The sequence below is a fragment of the Rutilus rutilus genome (assembly GCF_951802725.1).
Source record: "Rutilus rutilus genome assembly, chromosome: 23".
NCBI classification, from domain to species: Eukaryota; Metazoa; Chordata; class Actinopteri; order Cypriniformes; family Leuciscidae; genus Rutilus; species Rutilus rutilus.
The window spans coordinates 29,759,961-29,780,801 of NC_140233.1; the positions used below are offsets into that span (position 1 = coordinate 29,759,961).

Genomic DNA, 20,841 nt, shown 5'->3' on the forward strand with positions numbered 1-20,841 from the left:
TTTAAAAACAAAGCCTTAGGTAAAAAAATAAAAAAATGGCAGACAGGGGCAAAGATAAAAATATTTGTCATTATTTTCTTTGTTATTATATATTAAGATTAAAGAAACACATTACATATACACAACTTAATATACAAATTAAATAGGCAAAACATTGCTTTATGTTTTCAGCTACAGTAGGTGTATTTAACAGTAGCATTGAAGTAATTAAATGAACAAATATGAAAATAAAACAAAACAGACTTCACTGTATAAATTATACATTGATATGTATTAAAGCTACTATTAAAGTTATCAGTCAAGAGCAGTGAGTGATTTTCTCTTTGCATTCTGTTTTATTAACATTAAAGGGATAGTTCTCCTAAAAATTCAAATTATCATAATTTACTCTCTCAAGTTGTTTTAAACTCGAATAAGTTTCTTTCTTCTGTTGAAAATAAAATTTATTTGGAAGAATGTGGGTAACCAAACAGTTGATGTACCCCGGTGACTACCATATATATTTTTCTCCTATGGAAGTCAATGGGGACCAGCTACAGTTTGGATAGCCACATTCTTCAAAATATTAATATTAGAAAAATATTAGAAATATTGGAAGGAAATTAATACAGGTTTGGAACAACATTAGAGTGCGTAAATTATGATAGATTTTTATTTTGAACTATCCCTTTAAGGACAAGCGGCAGCGTGTTTACTATAGACGAATCCGACGAGCGTTCTGTGTAGGCTGCCATCTTGTGGCGACGCCATTACTGAGCTGTTACTAGTATGTAAACAAACCTCCGTGATAACGCAAACGCACCTTCGATGACAGCTACAGCCAGGCAGTATATGACTTGTTGGGTTGATGATGTTAGACAGTGGCCTCCAGTCACAGATGAAGGTACAAACGATCTTACAGATTATTTATGAAAATAGCTTGGCAATAACTATGCTAGCTAGGCAAGCTAACGAGGAAACTATTAAAAGATCTGTCCATTTGGCAACAATAAATTAATTAATGATATCAAATAAACGAATTCATGTTTTTATTTTGTGACCATTATTTATCTCATTTTCACATTTCAAAAGGAAAGGGTAAGGTACAGCTAACTGCTAGCGTTGTTGGTTCTCAGAGTCACAGTCAAGCAAATACAGTAACGTTAATGCTACTACTGCCCCAACGCGCCCCTTCGGTTGTTTTAAAGGTATTCAAGAGTATTTTCTCCTTCACCTGGCATCCGATGATCAACAAAATGCCAACTACAGGTCACTGATAGAGGGTCAAAAAAATTATCTAAGCTCAGTCCGTATGGGTTGGTCAAATAATGCACACTCTACCAGATGATAAATACATAGTTCTTAAAGGACCTGTCCGATTTTCACAGACCATTAACAACACTTATACTGTTCAAATAACTCTGCAGAGGAAGAATAGTAAAGTTGTAGATGTAACGTTAGTGACAGTCGTAAATCGCGGGCTGTTTATTCCAGTGGACGCAACCAAACCAATAGGAGGCAATGGCGCAACGCTACCCATAGACACGCTACCCAGCAACAGCTCAGTAATGGCGCCCGCTTACTTCCGGTAGTTTCGCCGGATTCGTCTATACTGTCTCTTTAAGAGCTGTGCGCGACGCGTCTAATATACACGCATTTGACAAGCAGTTTTTCTCTCAATTTTCTCAAGTTTGCTTTCACTTTAGACATAATCGACTTTATGTAAACCTTGTGTGTATTTAACAGTATAAGCACAATAAGACTCGAAAGATAACTTAACTTAGTCCAGTATCCAGGCGCTGGTAGACAGGCTTTTAGTGCATGTGAGCTTCACATGTACGCGCTGAGAAACGCATACGTTAGAACAGCGCATCAGCACGCGAATTAAATGTTTAACCGACAAGGCATTAAAGCACATGCAAATTATGAACTTTTGTGAACTGCAGTCTCCTGTTCCGCTGCGTTAACGTTTTATGTGAATATACGTCGCGTTGTTCAGTATGTTCGGGACAGAGGCGCCAGAACAGATATAGCCTAATGCACGATTCTACGATATTTCTTCAAAAGCAGATCGTGGAGACATTTTAATCGTCCACGATCAAAAATCGTCATATCGCACACCCCTAGAGGTACGCCTTACAACTGGATGAATCCACAGACGTGTCCAGCACCGCTCAACTCCTTGTATTTGTCAGATATATTTTTGAGGGGAAACTAAATGAGGAAATGTTATTTTGTACGCAACTGGAGGGATCATGCACGGGCGAGGACATTTTCAATAAGCTGGACAGCAAACTTAAAGATGAAGGACTATCTTGGGGCGAGTGCATATCAGTGTGCACAGACGGAGCTGGGGCAATGCTGGGAAAAAAGAAAGGACTAAAGGCACGAGTCCTCCAAGTTGCACCTCACCTCAATTTCACGCACTGCATCATACACAGAGAATGTCAATGTCAATGTCACTTTTATTTGTATAGCACCATTCAAACAACACATGTTGACCAATGTGCTTTACACCATCTCAATAAAACAATACAACAATATTTAAACAAGCTGATTAAAAAAAGAAATATATATATATAGTAATAATCATTATCATCAAATAGATGAATAGGCCATTTCAAACAAGTGTGTCTTAAGTTGTACTTTAAAAACATGTACAGAATCAGCGTCCCTAACATGTGATGGTAAGCTATTCCAAAGTTTTGGAGCAACTACCCCAAAGGCACGATCCCCTTTCTGGCTTAACTTGGTCCTCGAAACTTTTAACAAGTTTTGAGTTGATGATCTCAAGGTTCTACCTGTCTTGTACCCTATTAACAAATCTGATAAATAAGTCGGTGCAAGGCCATGAAGAGATTTATACACTAAAAAAAGGAGTTTAAAATCAATTATGTATTGTACAGGGAGCCAATGTAAACGGACCAAGTACGGAGTGATGTGTTCACGTTTTTTAGTGTTAGTTAATAATCTCGCTGCAGCATTTTGTACCTTTTGCAGCCGCTGAATAGATGCTTGACTAATACCCTTATATAAAGAATTGCAATAGTCAAGTCTCGAAGATATAAGAGCATGTATTGCAATTTCAAGGCTCTTATGTGTCAAACATGATTTCATTTTAGCCAAATTTCTCAAGTGAAAAAAACTTGACTTGACCACATAATTTACCTGTGCATTCAATTTCAGTGCGCTATCAATATAAACACCCAAGTTTTTAACACGATCTTTCACATATAATGACAGTGATCCGAAATTTAACTCCGCTGCGCCTTTGGTTCCTCTAGGGCCAAACACTACAACTTCTGTCTTTTTTTCATTGAGGTATAAAAAATTACAAGCAAGCCATGATTTAAGATCGGACAGGCAAGACATTAGAGATTGCACATTATTTCCATTTTGTAACGGTAAATATATTTGCAAGTCATCTGCATAACAATGAAATGTGATGTCGTACTTCTTAAAAATGTCTCCTAATGGGAGCATATAAAGAGAAAAAAGCGTAGGGGCCAGGATAGATGTCGATCTCGATGTATACGGGCCCAGTCTCACTGCCATGGTTCTGGCAGTCAAGTAAGGCTACGTTCACACTGCAGGGCTTAATGCTCAATTCCGATTTTTTGAAAAAATTAGATTTTTTTGCAAGGCCGTTCACATTTCCAATTAAATGTGACCTTTTGTGATCTCCTGTGTGAACGTGAAAATAACCCAGATGTGACCCGCATGCGCCGAAGAGTACTCAACGGTCAACGACGTCACTTGTTGTTTGCGGAAGTAGCTAAACTTTAACCAGAGCCCGTCTCTGCTTTAACTAACTGTGATTCTCTCACACTGTCACACACACACACACACACACACACACACACACACACGAGCGCACGCAGCGACCGTTACACAAGAGCCAGACAGCAGCCGCTGACCTATCTAATATCAGATTCAGCATAAATAAGTTAACATAACGTATATATAATGGCCGTGGGCTTTTTTTATTTTTTTTTTTATTAACGGGCTCGTCGAGGTCGACCCGCTCGGCAGATTTACCTCAGCTCGACGAATATGCAGTCCGTTTTCAAACCGACGACTAGCTGCTAACGTTACTTCAATGCAGAATAATTACATTTTTCGCGTATCAATGACGTGCGGGTCGGATACATGCGACCTGGCCGTTCAGACTGAAGTCGCATTTGAAAAGATCGGATATGTGTCGGATTTGGGACCACATACCCAAGTGGCCTGGGTCGCATTTGAAAAGATCGGATCTGTGTCGTTCAGACTGTCATGAAAAGATCAGATACAGGTCGCATAGGGGCAAAAAAATCGGAATTGGGTCGTTTCAGCCTGCAGTGTGAACGTAGCCTTAGACTTAAACCAATCTAGGGCCCTCCCCTGAATCCCCACATATTCCTCTAGCCGTGAAAGCATTACTGTGTGATCTATAGTGTCAAAAGCCGCAGTTAAGTCTAATAAAACTAACACTGCTGAATCACCAGCATCCACTGTCATCAGCAAATCATTAAACACTTTTACAAGGGCAGTCTCTGTGGAATGATGCTTCTTAAAACCAGACTGGTAAACTTTACCAATATTACTCTGTTCTAAATATACATGTAATTGATTAAACACTGCTTTTTCTAAAATTTTAGACATGAATGAAAGATGGGAGACCGGTCTAAAATGGGTCAGGTCAGTTTGATCTAAGTTAGGTTTTTTTAATATAGGTTGCACCAGGGCCTGCTTCAGCATGCGTGGAAAGGTACCTGTGTTCAAGCTTTTATTTACAATCTGTAGAATACTAGGTCCAATAACCTCAATATATATATATATATATGTGCCAATTCCATTGCAATATGAAAATGCACCTAAATTATCTGATAAGAATGTAAAATGTATACCTTAATATGCAATGTAAGTCGCTTTGGAAAAATGTAAATGTTTTAAATATTCACCCTAGCCTAACTGTTGGACACACAAAAACAAACAAAACATAAATAAATTATATATATATATATATATATATATATATATATATATATATATATATATATATATATATATACGTACGTACGTACGTGTGTGTGTGTGTGTGTGTGTCTTTTACAGTCTATGGTATATATAGGCTACCATATATATATAGGGCATATATATATATAGGGCATATATGGCATACGTCATATGTTTTACGTCATATTCTGTGCTCATCTGCTTTTCTGTAGTATGCATTAGCATTGTGTCTACTGAGTTTGATAATTTCGTTTATTTATTTTAATATCAGTCTAATGCATTAAGCCATGTTAGTGTTTCAGTGCACGCGGGTTTTGTGACATCATCGAACTCCCATTTCATTGGCTAGCTGCCAACCAATAAAACGGCTCCTTTGACCCCCCTCCTCCCGCCCCCCTTTCCCTCTCACCGCCTCTGAGTTTCAAGTGCACAAGTTAGTTTTGCACCTGATATATCGCGAAAAGAGTAGCAAAAGTCAAGGCGCGAAATTTGAAATTGCAGTGACAGATTTGAGAAGCTGCAAGTGCCTATTCGAGGAAGTACCGCGAATGTGAACGTAAGATTAAACGCAAAATATATATTACAAGTTTGTGTCTGTCGTTGTATTTCTGTGAATGGCATTTTACACATTTGTGTCTACTTGTCTGCAGCTTCAGATTCAGAATACAGGTTTGTGACTATTGTCTGCGAGTGCAAATTTCAACATTCAACTTCAGATTTTTATTTTACAGGTTTTCACATTGGAGCTGTGAGTGTAAATGTTCATGTACAAGTACGAATATTTATTGTACAAGTTCTCAAATTCACATTTACATGCTCTCGAGTTTTGCTACTGTTTTACCTTCATACTCTTATCTCATTATTTAACCACGGATCAGACCTAACTTTACGCTGTTTAGTATTTTGAGGAGCCACTGCATCCAACACATCTTTACAGGTTGAAAACAACCAATACAAGTGTTCATCCACACCCATATCATGTAAAGCAGATTCAGATATTCTACACACCTCATTAAAATTTGTACTAAATTCTGTACCAGTTGTTGCTGAAAAACTGCGAAAGCTTTGCAAAGACTTCACAGGATTAACAAGACAGCATGAGACAGGGATATTAAACAAGATGGGTTTGTGATCTGAGATAACATGGTCATATAATTCTAAATCTTCAATAAAGAGACCATGTGTTAATACCAGATCTAATGTATGGCCATAAACATGAGTTGGGCCATTTTCTTATTGGGTAAGGTCAAAAGAATCAATCAAGTTTAAAAAGTCTTTCGATATCACATTTTCTGGACAGCAGACATGTACATGTATATTAAAATCGCCTAGAATTATCAGTTTATCAAATTTTGAGAACAAACCTCCTAGAAAATCCCCAAATTCATTAATAAAATCTTTCTGTGCTTTTGGAGGCCGGTAAATAACAACAATGGCAACAGGACTACCAATGTCTAGTATCAACAGTTGTCGTTCAAATGTTCGGCATTCTTCCGTTGATATTAATCTGCAATTAAACTTCTCTTTAAATATAGAAACCAGTCCTCCCCCTCGACCCGATGAACGAGGGGTATTAAAAAACTTACAGTCTCGCGGTATGAGTTCAGAAAAAGGACTCATGTCCCCAATTGCAATCCACGTCTCAGTAATAAACATTAAATCCAAGTCGTGTGTAACAAAAAAGTCATTTAATATAAATGTCTTGTTCATCACTGACCTCGCGTTGATCAAACCAAACCGGAGTTTTAGTACATCCTCATCCGATTGTGTTGTCCGACGTAACTTTAGTGGTTTAAGATTACACCATCTCACCCCGCCGTGTCGTAGACGTGGAGAGCGTAACAGTTGCAGCGATCCAGAAGAAACATTAGGGAAAATCGGGACGTTCCAGTTATAAAATGGTTCGAGGGAGCGCCATCTCACAGAGCAAGAACGGTCTATTCCATCGACGACAAAATCTCTGTGGTCGTATCTCCTCCGATAACTTCCAAGTGCAATTTTAAGTTTAACTGCGAGACCACCTCTTTTCCCTCGCGTGCAAAACCCTGAATGCGGAGTTTAAACATGTTCTTGACACTGCTGTGAAGATTGTTAATTACATAAAATCACGTCCACTGAACACACGACTGTTTTCCACTCTCTGTAATGAAATGGGATCAGAGCACAAAGGCCTGCTCCTACACACAGAAGTCAGGTGGCTGTCGCGAGGAAATGTGCTGAGACGCCTGTACGAGCTGCGGGATGAGGTGCGCATTTTCCTCACAGACCAAGATCCCCACTTGCTGAGCATCTGTCTGATGCTGACTGGGTGACAAGACTGGCATATTTGTCATGTATTTTTGAAAAACTCAACGGACTAAATGTGTCCCTGCAAGGTGAAAATCATAGCCTTAAGAACAAGCTTATTTCCAATAGCAAATAAAGCTTTTAGAACAAGCATGTTTCCAATAACTAGATGGAACAAGCGTGTCTGATGATACCCAAACAGAATCAACACTGAACTGACTCAACTGAATAGCGACTATTTACTATGTCTTCTTAGAGCTGCGCCACAGCAGAAATGATTCCATTTGCACCATGAACGTTATTTCCTTTCTATCACTGGAAGCTGCTTGAATATGTGCCTTATGTGCTATATAAATAAAGGTGACCTGACTCAACCTGATAAGTTAAAGGGTTAGTTCACCCAAAAATGAAAATTCTGTCAGTAATTACTCACCCCCCCGTAAGACATTTGTTCATCTTCGCAACACAAATTAAGATATTTTTGATGAAATCTGAGAGCTGGCTCACTGCTTAATAGGCTTCTAGGCAATTTCATTCTGCCGGTCCAGAAAAGTTAGTAAAAACATCGTTAAAATAGTCCAAGTGACTACAGTGGCTCAATTTATCAAGCAACTAGAATACTCTTTGTGCGAAAAATAAAATAAAATAATTTTACATCACCCGTACATCCAGGGTAACCTCACAAAAACACAGCAAATTTAGGCAAAAAAGTGTCTTATGACATAAAGCTGTCACCAATTGCATTGCAAAAGACATGGTTCCAGTTCAAGAGGTTGAGAGAGAGAGTTTCAAGCATCTTTTGAATACTTTAGACCCAAGAAACACTGAGTGGACAGAACTTCAAACGGCTCTGCATAAATTGTATGATTCATGTCACCAAACTCTGGCGAATTAACCGTGGAAGGTTTCACATTTTGCCACAACTGATTTATGGTCCAGCAGAACATCCGAGCCATACCTCTCCCCTTGACAGGTCGTTTCATCGACGACACTCGAACACTGCAAGGTCACTGTTTGCAAACATCCCACCATCATGGACAGGACCGACAGCAGGACTACAGATTCACAAGTGGAAGAGGCTTCTGTGTTTTAGACACAGGCTTCATTGGTCAGTAATTTGGCAGCTTCATATGAAATGCAATTTAAGTGAAATATTGTATTTGTTAGTATGTTTAAAAATATAAAAAGGAATAATAATAAGCAAAGCTGTACAGCTTATATGCAGTCAGCTAAAATATAATAAATATAACAAAATATTTCTATAAAGTAATATATTCACAATAAATTATTATATAAAATAACATATCTATAAGATAATATTGCAATGTCATCATGTAAATACCTGCATTCTCCTGAAGCACAGGAGCAGCTGAAGTTTCCAGAGCATAAACTCATCAGAGTCAACAACAAGACGGCACATGATAGAGAGATTTATTGAAATTGGAAATGTGAAGTAAAGGTGCTCTATGGTCGAGGGTTCATCACTGGGTTCACCATGGCACTCTTTCCATTAAAGCGCCTTTGTCTCATGACTACATACAAAATTTGAAAGAATTATCCTACGCATTTCAGCACAGGCCTTCCTCAGGAGAGGGTAACACAACAAACTTATGCTTTAAGGCACACGGTAAGTTAACATTTCCTATGGTATTAAACTTTCACCAATACAACTCGTTTTCATACTCAAAAACAAAAACACCTAGTCCTCATTCAATCCTGGATATTTATTAGCCTTAAGTTTAAAAATCCAAAAAGTCTCTCTTTGGTTAAGTTTTTGTTCTCTTTTTCCTTTCCTAATTGTAATATTTGATTGATATCTTGAAAAATCCTATGGCTAAACATTTTTAAATTAATGCATTACAGTAATCCATCTCTCCTTAGATTTAATTACCCCTCATGGCATATTTGTGTTTAGCCAGTTAATCAAGAAATCATCTTTTTTTGCTCTACCAATATATATTAAAAAAAAACTTGCACTTCAATCTATAAAGAACATGGGTGGTTTAACAGTTCATAAATCAAATAGATCCTATTTGTTTTTACATCTATAAAAGTTTTTCCTGTCACAACATTATCACAATGATTACATTGATGACATTTAAAACAACCCGTAGGTTTATCCCATAACCAGCTTTCACTGTGGTAAATAGCTATTTACTAACTTAAGGTTGCACTGTTTTTAAAACTTACCATTGGAAAGTTGTTAAGTCTGTCCAATAATAATCGTTAAAGGGAATCGTTTCCTAAAGGGATCATGAACTGCATGTTTTAATTTGATCAAGTTTCCTGAGGTGCACACTTGTAATTTTTACAGCAAGAACTGCCATACTTTAGAGCAGGCCATTTTCTACCATGATTTTATCTCTCTGATTTATGCGCTGATTAAAAGGCTGTGTCTCCTTTCACACTTCAATGCAAACGCCCACTGCTATTGGCTAACATCTGTGCATACAACGTAAGTAGTACTTTGGAACTCATTTGAAGATTTTTTACTTCATTTAAAATGTTTAACTATTAAAGATGCAGAGATTAACTAATTCTAAAGAGTGTGGATTATAGCCCCAGGAGAAAAAAAAGTGTACTTGAGTGCACTAAAAAAACACTTAAATACAAGAAAGTACATTTGTAGTACATTCTTATTTTTTGTGCTAAAGAAAAATGTAAAAGTTATACACTATAAATACACTAATAAAAAGTATATTTTTACTTAAGTAGTACTTAAGTGTAATTGCGAAAATATACTAAATAACATTGATATTTTAGTAATAAATTGGTAATTTGATTGGTAATAAATATGCTTAGTTTAAGAAATATGCTAAACACAATATACCGTTTGTGTGAAGTTTAGTGTATTTAAAGAAAACATACTTATGTTGCTCTTAATTAAAGTACATTTGTGTAACTTGTGTAAGAACATAGCTAAATGATTAAGCTTTTAGTGTGTTTAAAGTACTTTAAACACTTAGGCCTACTGCAATATATTTGTAATATTTATGATTTTACCATTTTAATATTTTAGATTTTTTTGTATAATGTACCTACTTCTAATGTATTATAAACATTTGTCAACTATTATTAAGCATTGCAATAAGCACTTAAAATTAACGTTGTTCACTTTTACTTGTTTGTAGGCTACTTGTAAAGGGCTGTTGTCCATTACATGATATGTTTTTACTACTGAAATTCCCACAAGGATATCAACATCATATTATTTTAAATGCATCATAGATACATTTTCCAAAGATGTTTAAATGTTGTTCAAAAATATGTTGTACTTGTTTAAATTTGAAAAACAAGAATAACACACGTGACTAATCCTGATTGGTTCCAGAGCCGTTGAACGTCTGTGATTGGTTCTTGTGATAATTATGATTTATGAGCTCACACCTCACTCACTCAGAGCTTGCTGTGCGTCCATTGAATGTGATTATATTTCTAATAATTTTGATTAAGTCTAAATTTAAAATGGAGCGATCGTGTTTCTTTAGAGGACTTGGAGGAAACCACGTGATTCATATGGATTAGGTGACGTTTTTTTGCGATTCACTTTTTCAAACGTGAACAGGTAAATCGTTCATCAGAGGGATAAGTTAAATCTCTCAGGTTTCATTAGCCTACGATATCTCAGTTTTTTTTTCCTAAGATTAACGGAATTCTTAAATGTTTTGCAACTACTTAATGAGTGCTCATGACAGTATTTAGATTTTTTTTCTAACGTTAATAGAAAACGTAACTGTTAGTGTTGTTTTTATTTTTTCCTCCATCTTCAAGTTTGCATGACGTGTGACATTTGGAACCTCATTATGTTGTGATTCTAGGTAAGATTTGTAATACATTTACGTTTACTTTGCCAGTCATATTTTTGACTCTGTGTAACTAACAGCACGTCTTTTTCAGTTCAGCTACATTCAATTTGACCAATCAGAGCCAAGTTTTTTAAGTCGAATTAGAAGAGATGAAGATACTGCTATCAGAAGTTACTGGTAAGTTTTAGTTGCTGTTTGCATAAATGAATAGCTCACTGTTTAGTTTTTGTCCTAGTTTTTTCTAACATTTTTTCCTAGTTTCCTAGTCTAGCCTAATTTGTGTTCATTTATGTAAAAATCTGTTTGTTTAATTGTTTTTTTGGGACAGCTGCAAGTCACTTGTCCTGGCTTACAATATTTTGCACTTAATTTCCTTAACTCTTTGAAGAGTGTATGTGTTTCTGTACGTAACTTTTTTTAAAAAAAAAATGTATTGCTCTTAAAGTCAAAGGGGGCTGACTAAAACAAGATTAGCATTTGTTGTACATTATAATTATTATTCGTGTTGGCTGCGTATACTATTTCAGTTAAACAGTTAGCCTAAATTGCCCTTTTTTGCTGTGATACAGTGACATATGTAGACTTCACAGTTGTTCAAGAGATATTTTATTAACTCCTTTTCTGAATTACATTAACATTTTATATTGAATGTCTACTGTTAAAATATGAACTAAGCATTACATGCCATGTTAAAGAATTCCATTTTTACCAGGCGAAAAAGACTTACTATTAAATGTAATAAATATGTACTTAAGTATGTTTTTAGTACAAGACAAATATACTTTAATGCATTTATAATACATTTAACAGTATGTCTTTTTCACCTTGTATGTACAACAGAGAGAAATGTCAAAACATCATACTGTGTTGTAATAAAACAACATCTAGGTTACGACCTCTGTTCCCTGAGAACAGGGAATGAGACACTGCATCGATGACGCTATGGGGAACACCCTCCATGTGAACCGGTGTTTGAAATCACGGCAATAGAATTTGACTGGCGACAGCCTATGACACTACTAGTGCGACTCAGAAGTATTAAAGAGGCGTCTAGAGAACATTGTTCCCCAATAGCATCATCGAAGCAGTGCAAGTTCCCTTTTGAAAGGGAAGAGTTACTTTTTTAACAGAGGTTAATTTTGCTTTAATATAAAAATAAACTCCTCTTTTTCCCCTTTCATAGACACTGTGATCAAACAATTTCCAACACGTCTGAGGTGTGAGCACTGATTCGAAGGAAATGCAACAATGAGGCAAACTCAAAGACCAATCACTCCAATTCACTTGAAGGATGAAGATGGTTTGAGTTGTAACAGTACTGTAACTGTTTGCAGCTATTAATGACTGCACTTTATTGACTAGTTGGGTTTATTGAAGTTAGTTGTTTTGTTGTTGTTTATAATACCTCTGCAGATCACTGTATTTTATGTTAATGTATTAATTTTTTTACAGTTTACATATGCTGCTTTACTGATGTACACTGGGTAATACATTAAAGTTTACTAGCTTTCAAAGTGTTTTTTTATACAAATATTTTTTTTCTGTGTGTTTTAATACACCATTAACATATTTAATTATGTTTTATAAAGGTACTGTTGACATAGTTAAAACATATTTGAAATTATTTACTATTTAAAACATGTGAGCAATACATAAATATGATTTGTATATTCTTACATTTTAAATAATTTATAAGTGTATTTAAAAATGCATTAAAGATGGGTTCAATTGTACTAAAAGGGGTAACAAAATAAAATAAATTAAAGCTGAAATAGTATGTTAAAAGCATATTTTAGTTTATCTTCAGTGTGTCTCAAAATAGCACAGTTGAGTACACTAAGATGATCTTAAGTTTATATTAAGCAGTACTAAAGATAAGCTTTTAGTATATTAAGTGCAAAATAAGTGTGCGAAAATAGAGCACTTTAAGTACATTATGGAAATGTACTAATTAAGTGTATTTTAGTGCACTTGTTTAAACCTAGGAATACATTATAAATATAATGTGTATATATTTATTATATATTATTATTATATTTTAAGTAATTTATAAGTGTATTTAAAACGCATTAAAGATGGTTTCAGTTTTACTAAAAGTGGTAACAAAATATGTTTTTTTTAAAAATCTGAAATAGTATATTAAAAATACACTTTAGTTCATCTTCAGTGTGTCTCAAAATAGCACAGTTGAGTACACTAAGATGATCTTAAGTTTATATTAAGCAGTACTAAAGGTAAGCTTTTAGTATATTAAGTGCAAAATAAGTGTGTCGAAAATAGAGCACTTTAAGTACATTATGGAAGTGTAATAAAATGTATTTTAGTGCATTTTTTTAATCTAGGAATACATTCTAAGTATAATTTGTATATAATTTAATATTATTATTATTATAATTTAAATAGTTTATTATTGTATTTAAAGATGATTTCAATTATACTTAAAGTGGTAACAAAATACATTTTTTAAAAATATGAAATAATATATTAAAAATACATTTAAATCCATCTTCAGTGTGTCTCAAAAAAGCACAATTGAGTACACTAAGATGATCTTAAGTTTATATTAAGCAGTACTAAAGATAAGCTTTTAGTATATTAAGTGCAAAATAAGTGTGTCGAAAATAGAGCACTTTAAGTACATTATGAAAGTGTATTATGGAAGTGTACTAAGTGCACTTAAATAAAATGTATTTTAGTGCACTTTTTTTTCACCTGGGGCATTAGATTATGCCGTTATGCTGTCCCTTCGTTCAAAGTCACATGACTTTTTCAAGTGCATCGAGGAATTTATTCGGCAAATGTTTTTCCATCGTAGTTTATGTGATGTAGTAGTTTCTCCAACTCAAACAAGCGCGCGTGTTTTTTTATGCACATTTTTTTTTTTTTTTTATGTGCATCTTGCCGTTTCCATCCAGCAGTTATTTATGCAATATGCCAAAGTGTGCATAAGAATAGGTGGATGGAAACATAGCTAATTGGATGACCAAATGGAGCTCTTTTTAAACGTTTCATTGGTTAAATATTTGCAAAACCCACAGACAGAAGTAAAGGGTTAACAATACGCATGATTTAGGGGGAAACATTATGAAATATGGAAATACAAGGTTTCTGCCCAATGCTAAAATTGCGTTCATTTAGATAGTAATTGTCTTACTGAGTTTTAGCATTAGACTGAAATAATAATAATTGATACATATACAGTACAGTGCAAAAGTCTTAGGCACGTCAGTATTGTCACACACACACACACACACACACACACACACACACACACACACACACACACACACACACACACACACACACACACACACACACACACAAAAAAAAAAAAAACCTTTTTAAGCCTGGTATTTATATATTTTGCTGTAGTGTGTCAGAAGTAAGTTTACATTTAGAAACGTTCATTTTGCCTGTCATAATCCACTGAGATTTTTCTATGACCCAGGGAGTCACCATGACAAAAGTTGGTATTCTCCACACAGAGATCTCATCTCACCATTCTTGAGTCTGTCTGTGATCTCAAAACTGAGACAGACTAAATCCAGAAGAACTGCGGCAATGTTTCCAAGACACTTGAAGAAACCTCCCAGCAAAGCTACCTGAAAAACTATGTGCAAGAGAACCTAAAGGCTGTTTTAAACGCAAAGGGTGGTCACACCAAGTGTTGATATGATTTAGTTAATAGAAGTTAATTGATAAATAAAATCTATTTACGACATTATTTTTGAAAGCATCATCAAGCAAGTGTGTAAAACTTTTTTTACGGTACTGTAGCTTTAAAGGAAGGTTTCTTCAAGCGTCTTGGTGACGTTGCCGCAGTTCTTCTGGGTTTAGTCTTAGTTTTTTCTGTTTCTTCAAGTAACCACAGACCGACTCAATGATGGTGAGATCAGATCTCTGTGTGGATCATACGTTTGTCAGAGTCCTTGTGCATACAAAACAACTCACTGGATTATAAATTAATGGCAAAGTAATGTTTGGAAATGTAATTTGAAATTTAAACTGACACGCTATAGCAAAATATATAAATAACTGGCTTAAAAATATTTTTTTGTTTAAAAATACTAACATGCATACGACTTTTGCACAGTACTATATATATATATATATATATAATCCAGGGACTGCAGAAGGAAATTAGCAAGTAAATCTGTAGCAAAGCATCTCTTCTCTTGTGAGATAATAGTTTTTTATGCAGTCCCTGACAAATACATATGAAATAATAATAATAATTCCTCTTACTTTATTGATTTAAAATCCATTTGGTTCATTTGTGTTGTCTCAGTAGGGTTTAAAAGTTCTGCCACTTCCTGCTAATCGATTAATGAAATGTAACTGGATACTGCATATCAGACGCATGTAAAATGTGTTGTGAATTGAGAAATCATGCATGTAAAAGGTAATGTTAGCATATAAAGAGACTGTCATATGAAAGCAGGAACTACAGATAGGCAGTGCCAGGAGATCGGGTTGGAAAGCTCGTCTCAGAAATCTCTTTCATGATACGGCTGTCCAACTGAACACACAGCAACTTTGAGAAGAAAAGAGTACGAAGTCGTAACATGCCAAAATATTTCAAACATAAAGCTGATCTGGATCTGTCAGACCACTAAACTACTATCACTCCAATAAAACCATTATAATGCATGTTGCTTGATAGTTTAGGCACAAGAAGCTGGTGATGTTTGCAACATATTTAACTCTAATGCTGTGTTATCAAAATCTAAAACATTTTTCAACTCGTTTTAGTCTATTTGATCAGTCTAAAGAGTCAGTAGCTTTGAAAAGGTTATTGTTTATCTGGCCAATGGTGTTCAGGTGACCTTCAGCAGAGACACACACTCCATTATGTGCTCGACACACTCGATCTCATTAGTGCTGTTTTGAACATTATTCCTGAAACGTCATGACCGTGTGATGTTGATGAATACGGTAGGATTGTCACTGAAGAGATTCATAAAGCCTATTGACGAGCTTCAAACAAATAAACACTAAAACTGTCTTGTTTGTAAATGTTTTAGCTGCACGAGCTCATTACTCTACGCATATCAACTCTTGCGTACATCACAAAGTCTCTCTGGTTCACATAACGAACCGTTTAAAAGTAAAACAAGTCCCCGGGAGCGAGCAGCGCGTGCACATTGATGCCGGCTTCACTAACCCGTTACTTAATGCTTCAAAAGTTATAAGCTGCCACATAAAGTGCGTTTGTACGAGAATGCAACAGCTGCGATGCCTGAGCACTGCTGAAACACTACAGCAACTGCTGTACTAATGGCGCTACAGGAGGACATTCAGAGAAACAATGGATGAAGCCTGGCATAGCGACTCACCGACTGATCCCGAGCCCGTTCCTGAACCCGAGCCCGAGCCGAGCAGAAAGTACCAAACCCACATCGTTCCCCGACGGACCGGCCCGCAGCGGGGCAGCAGCTCGCTGGATCTAACGCGTAAAGCCTTCAGTGTGTGCTGTGTGTCCGTGTGTGTGCTCGTGTTGTCGGGACAGTCCTGAATCACTGTGGAAGAAGGGAGGAGGAGGAGGAGAAACATGCTGGAGTGGAGCAGCAGAAAGGCGGAGACACGGAGACATGGCCGAGGAGGAGCAGCGAGGTCTCGACAAGACAAACTCCTTCACATCTACAGACATCACATACTCGCAAACATCTACTGTATTTTCCAGACTTTTCTCTTTAAAATAACATTACTTTACTGGACAATAAACGAAGTACTAGAGAAAGTCACACCAAATATTAGGTACTTAGCCTACTTAAACAAATAATTAAGTTAAATGTTATTGTGTTGATGTTGTAGCCTACTATAAACACACTGTTATTGAGGATGATACAGGTAATATTAGCACAGGTTTACTGTATGTGTGGGTTTAAGGAGTTTACCGTGTCATTATAGATGTAATTACAGATATAATTTCATGCAGGTATTTTTAAAATATAAGTACAATGCAAAAACATACATGTACACAACAAGTGCATTGTAGCAAATTATTAATTTAAATGTAATTACATAGTTAAAGACACTTAATAGGCTATAAAGTGGGGCGGTCATTTTAGATCACCTATTCACGTGATAACTGTCTGTATAACATTCTTTCTTGTCTTTTTATAGCATGAAACTTTTTTTCAGCCACCAGAAAAAAGCACCTCGGTATTTAAATAAAGTTATGTAATTTGTTTAATGGAAATATACTGTCGACTACTGTATTTTAACCTAGATATCCGTGTTTCCAACCATGTTCTTGGAAGATTCAAACTCTTTTTAATTGAACACATGACTCAAATCATCTGATCATGAGTAGAGACTCAAAAACATCAAATATGGGGAGATATTTTTGGTGTGCCTCTACGGATAGGGTTAGGAAACACTGTTAATTATCCATAATTATCATATATTGTATTGGGATAACCCAGGGTACAAACCAATAGCATGTCAGTGTGTGTGACAAATAACAAAGGTTATATTAATTTATCAATCTTTCCAGGCTTTTCCAACATACATGACAAAATTATCCAATTTTATTATCAAACACTTGATAGAGTATCGAAATCAAGTCTAGTTCGGGATGCAGACACTAAAAATACATCGATTTAATCTGGCACACACATAACACACTATTATATCAAATCCGTTAAAGGATTGTTAGGCCAAATAAATAAAATCAACCAGAACTGGGAACTCTTCCCATAACATCCGATGTCCTTGTTAAGAGGAGTGGCATCTATGCTAATATTAGTCTGTCTCATTATTATCCCGAGGTTATTCAAAAATGTAAAGTCCACAGTCTTGTAATGCTGCCTGAATCATAATCATAATAGTATTCATCCGTTGGCCAGAGGAGAACTGATCCGACTGAGTCCGGATTCTCCCAGGGGTTTTCCTCCATTCTGTCTCCTGAGCGAGGTTGTGTTGCTTGTTTAGTTGGGGTTTTAAAGACACTTAATGTACAGTAAGATTATTGATCTGACTGCACTGACATGATCAGGTATTGTCTTCTGAACACAGGGCTGACATGATTGTGAAATTTGGCTGACGATTAATTGTCTGTTTTAGGGCTTTGTCATATTTTTTGTGTGCTTTTCATTATATATATAAAAAAAATAACAAATTGTTATGATTAATTGAAACATTTCTAAATTGTCACTTGCACGGTAAGATTCATACAGTTAAAACATTCAAATATAGAAGTAGTTTATCACACACACACACACACACACACACACACACACACACACACACACACAAACACTGTTATTGAACTGATCTGAATCAACTGTGACCTGAACTGAGCTGAATAATGTCACTTGTCTGCTTCTTGTGAAGCTGCTTTGGATCAGTTTGTATTGCATGGACTATAGAAATAAATGTGATTTGACTTGAATAATATCCATCTGCAGAGCTGCACGTCACATGATTAAAAAAAAAAATACATGAAATGAGGCTAGATAGATTTACCAAATTTAGAAAAATAGGCCACAGGGTTGCGCTATAACAAACAAATTCCTTTTTTTGCTAATAACCTTGCATATGCTAGCATAAACATGATTTCCTATGAATTGTTGCATCACTATGACATGTTATTGTTTTTAATTTTATAGATAAAATGTTTCAACCTCTCTAATATTCTGAAAAAGTACTTTTTCAAGCTCATCATAGGCCTCGAAATCTCGAGAATCTTGTATTATAAACTATACAAAGTTTTTTAGGTTAACATGAACAAAGAAAGATCAATTCGATTTTTAGCAACTATCGTTACAAGATTAATAAATGCTTTGAAGAATATATAGCTCATTGTTAATTCATGTTAGCTAATGCGTTAAGTAATGTTGACTAACGAGACCTCACTGTGAAGTGTCTCCTGTCACTGTGGTTGCGATCGGGATCTGATTGTTTGGATCATCCCTGAGTCGAAGCCTGTCCAGGGTTTTCCTGCCACCTCCGTGAAGATTGGACAGCTATAAAACCAAAAATTGAGATCTAAAACTTTCATTCAAAATAAGGCACAACTGTTGTCATTGATTTTTTTTATTTGATAGGGATAGTTACATAATTATCTCATCTCATCAAATCACTACCAATCTGTTTTCATGCAAAACCTACGGTCGTATGTCAGAAAGTGTGGTGTCCTTTTCCTCACTGTACCTCCAATGTTTCCGCATGTCCCCTGCTTCCTCTTCTCATTTTCTGAAGGGCTTCTGGAGCTTTGCACAGGTAGGGATTTTATATGTTCTTTTATTTTTTAAAGAAATCAAGTTTTAATGTCTATGCAGCCTTTCCAGACAAACCATGTGTAGATTCATAAGTCACACCATTGCTGAGTATTTTCTCCTTTAAAACTGCAGTGAATCAAAAATGCGTTTTTGAGACGTCCTGTTTCCTACCGTCACAAACATGTGACCAATCCTGTCGCGAGTGGGGACTGAAAGTTCTCACTGATTTTCTGTGATATTGAATGCTGATTTTTAGGCTGACTCTGAGATGGAGAACGGGAACATAGATTGTGTAACATTAGCAACACATTATTAGCTGTTTAATAACATAGTCAAGCCAAAGACTAATCATATTAATTATCGTTATATGTCCGACGGTACAGAGCGATACATAAAACGCATTACCATTCTGATACATGGACTTGTAGATGAGCCTGTATAATTTACTTCTGAATCAGTTTCTGCTTCAAACATATATGGCTGAATTAAAGTATTTCCAGTATTTCCACTTGCCATTGTGCAGCGTTTGCTACGGTTGATCGAGTGGATCAGGTAATCGAGCTGCTGTGAGTGAGTGAGTGGAGGCGGGGACTAATTTGTATATTTTTGGTCCCACCTGTACTGAATGAAGCAAGAGTTCAGTATAACATTTAAGCTATTTTAAGGCATTAAGAAACATTTTTCACAGGAAAAACGTTTAAATATGTTATTTTGATTTTGAGTTTAAAGAGGTAAAATGATTGACTGCAGGGGGACTTAAAGAAAGTGCTTTGAGTGCCCGGCACTGGCAGACTTGAGACCAGACTTAACAAACAGGGCAAATTAGCATGAGAGCGCAATCACATAAAAGTGCTGATGGGAGTGTAAAGTTCAGCGCGTGATCTTCTGACGACACACACATTAAAGAACACAGACGCAGCCGGATCATTTCCATAATGACCAACGCAATCTACCAAGAGCCGCGCAAATAAATCTATTTATTTGCAAAAAAAAAAAAAAAAAAAAAGACATGCTTTTTTGGCCGGTAAATATGTACACACCAGTAAATTGACTAGCGTAAACCTTAGTAAATCACCTTGCATTAAGTATTTAAATACTCTCCACCCATAAATACTGCATCTGAAAGGGGAACTCCTACAAAAGCATTTGCAATAAGATCAGGTGTAAAAATAACCCTGTTCTCGCATTTTCAATGCTAATTTTACACTTTACAAATCCTGACAGTATTTTTTTTACCGCCAAAAGAGGTTTTTGCGCTGGAGCAAGCTGGTAGTAAATCTGGACCTTGGTATTTTAATCCTCAAAAGCATTGAAGCTTTGATTTTTAAATCAGTAATATCATCAGCAGCTTACATGATGAGAGGAGTTCAGAATCAGTGTAGGCAGAGTAAGTTTAATCATAAAAGCCTACTATTTTACAACACAGTGACAGAAATAATGCATATTATGTGTGTATGCTGAGAACTGAATCTTTCCACACTGCTTTTCCTGAGAGTTTAACTCACATTCATGGACTCCATGATTGAGCAATAGTTAAAATCACTTGT

The 20,841-nt window shown here is 35.8% G+C and overlaps 1 protein-coding gene across 2 annotated transcripts in view; it reads right to left on the reverse strand.

Moving 5' to 3' along the window:
- The window catches only part of ldlrad3 (low density lipoprotein receptor class A domain containing 3), a 39,619-nt gene extending 23,015 nt beyond the window's left edge, over positions 1–16,604 (reverse strand). Inside the window, exon 1 of one of the 2 annotated variants that reach the window (XR_014626004.1) lies at positions 16,406–16,586. Coding sequence is in view for 1 of the 2 variants with exons in the window: in XM_084397171.1 (XP_084253297.1) it covers positions 16,406–16,469 (64 nt within the window). In the remaining variant the exon portion in view is untranslated. Of the gene's footprint in view, positions 1–16,405 lie in introns of both variants that reach the window. The other variant, XM_084397171.1, reaches the window with a different exon arrangement.
- Between the last annotated feature and the right edge of the window lie 4,237 nt (positions 16,605–20,841).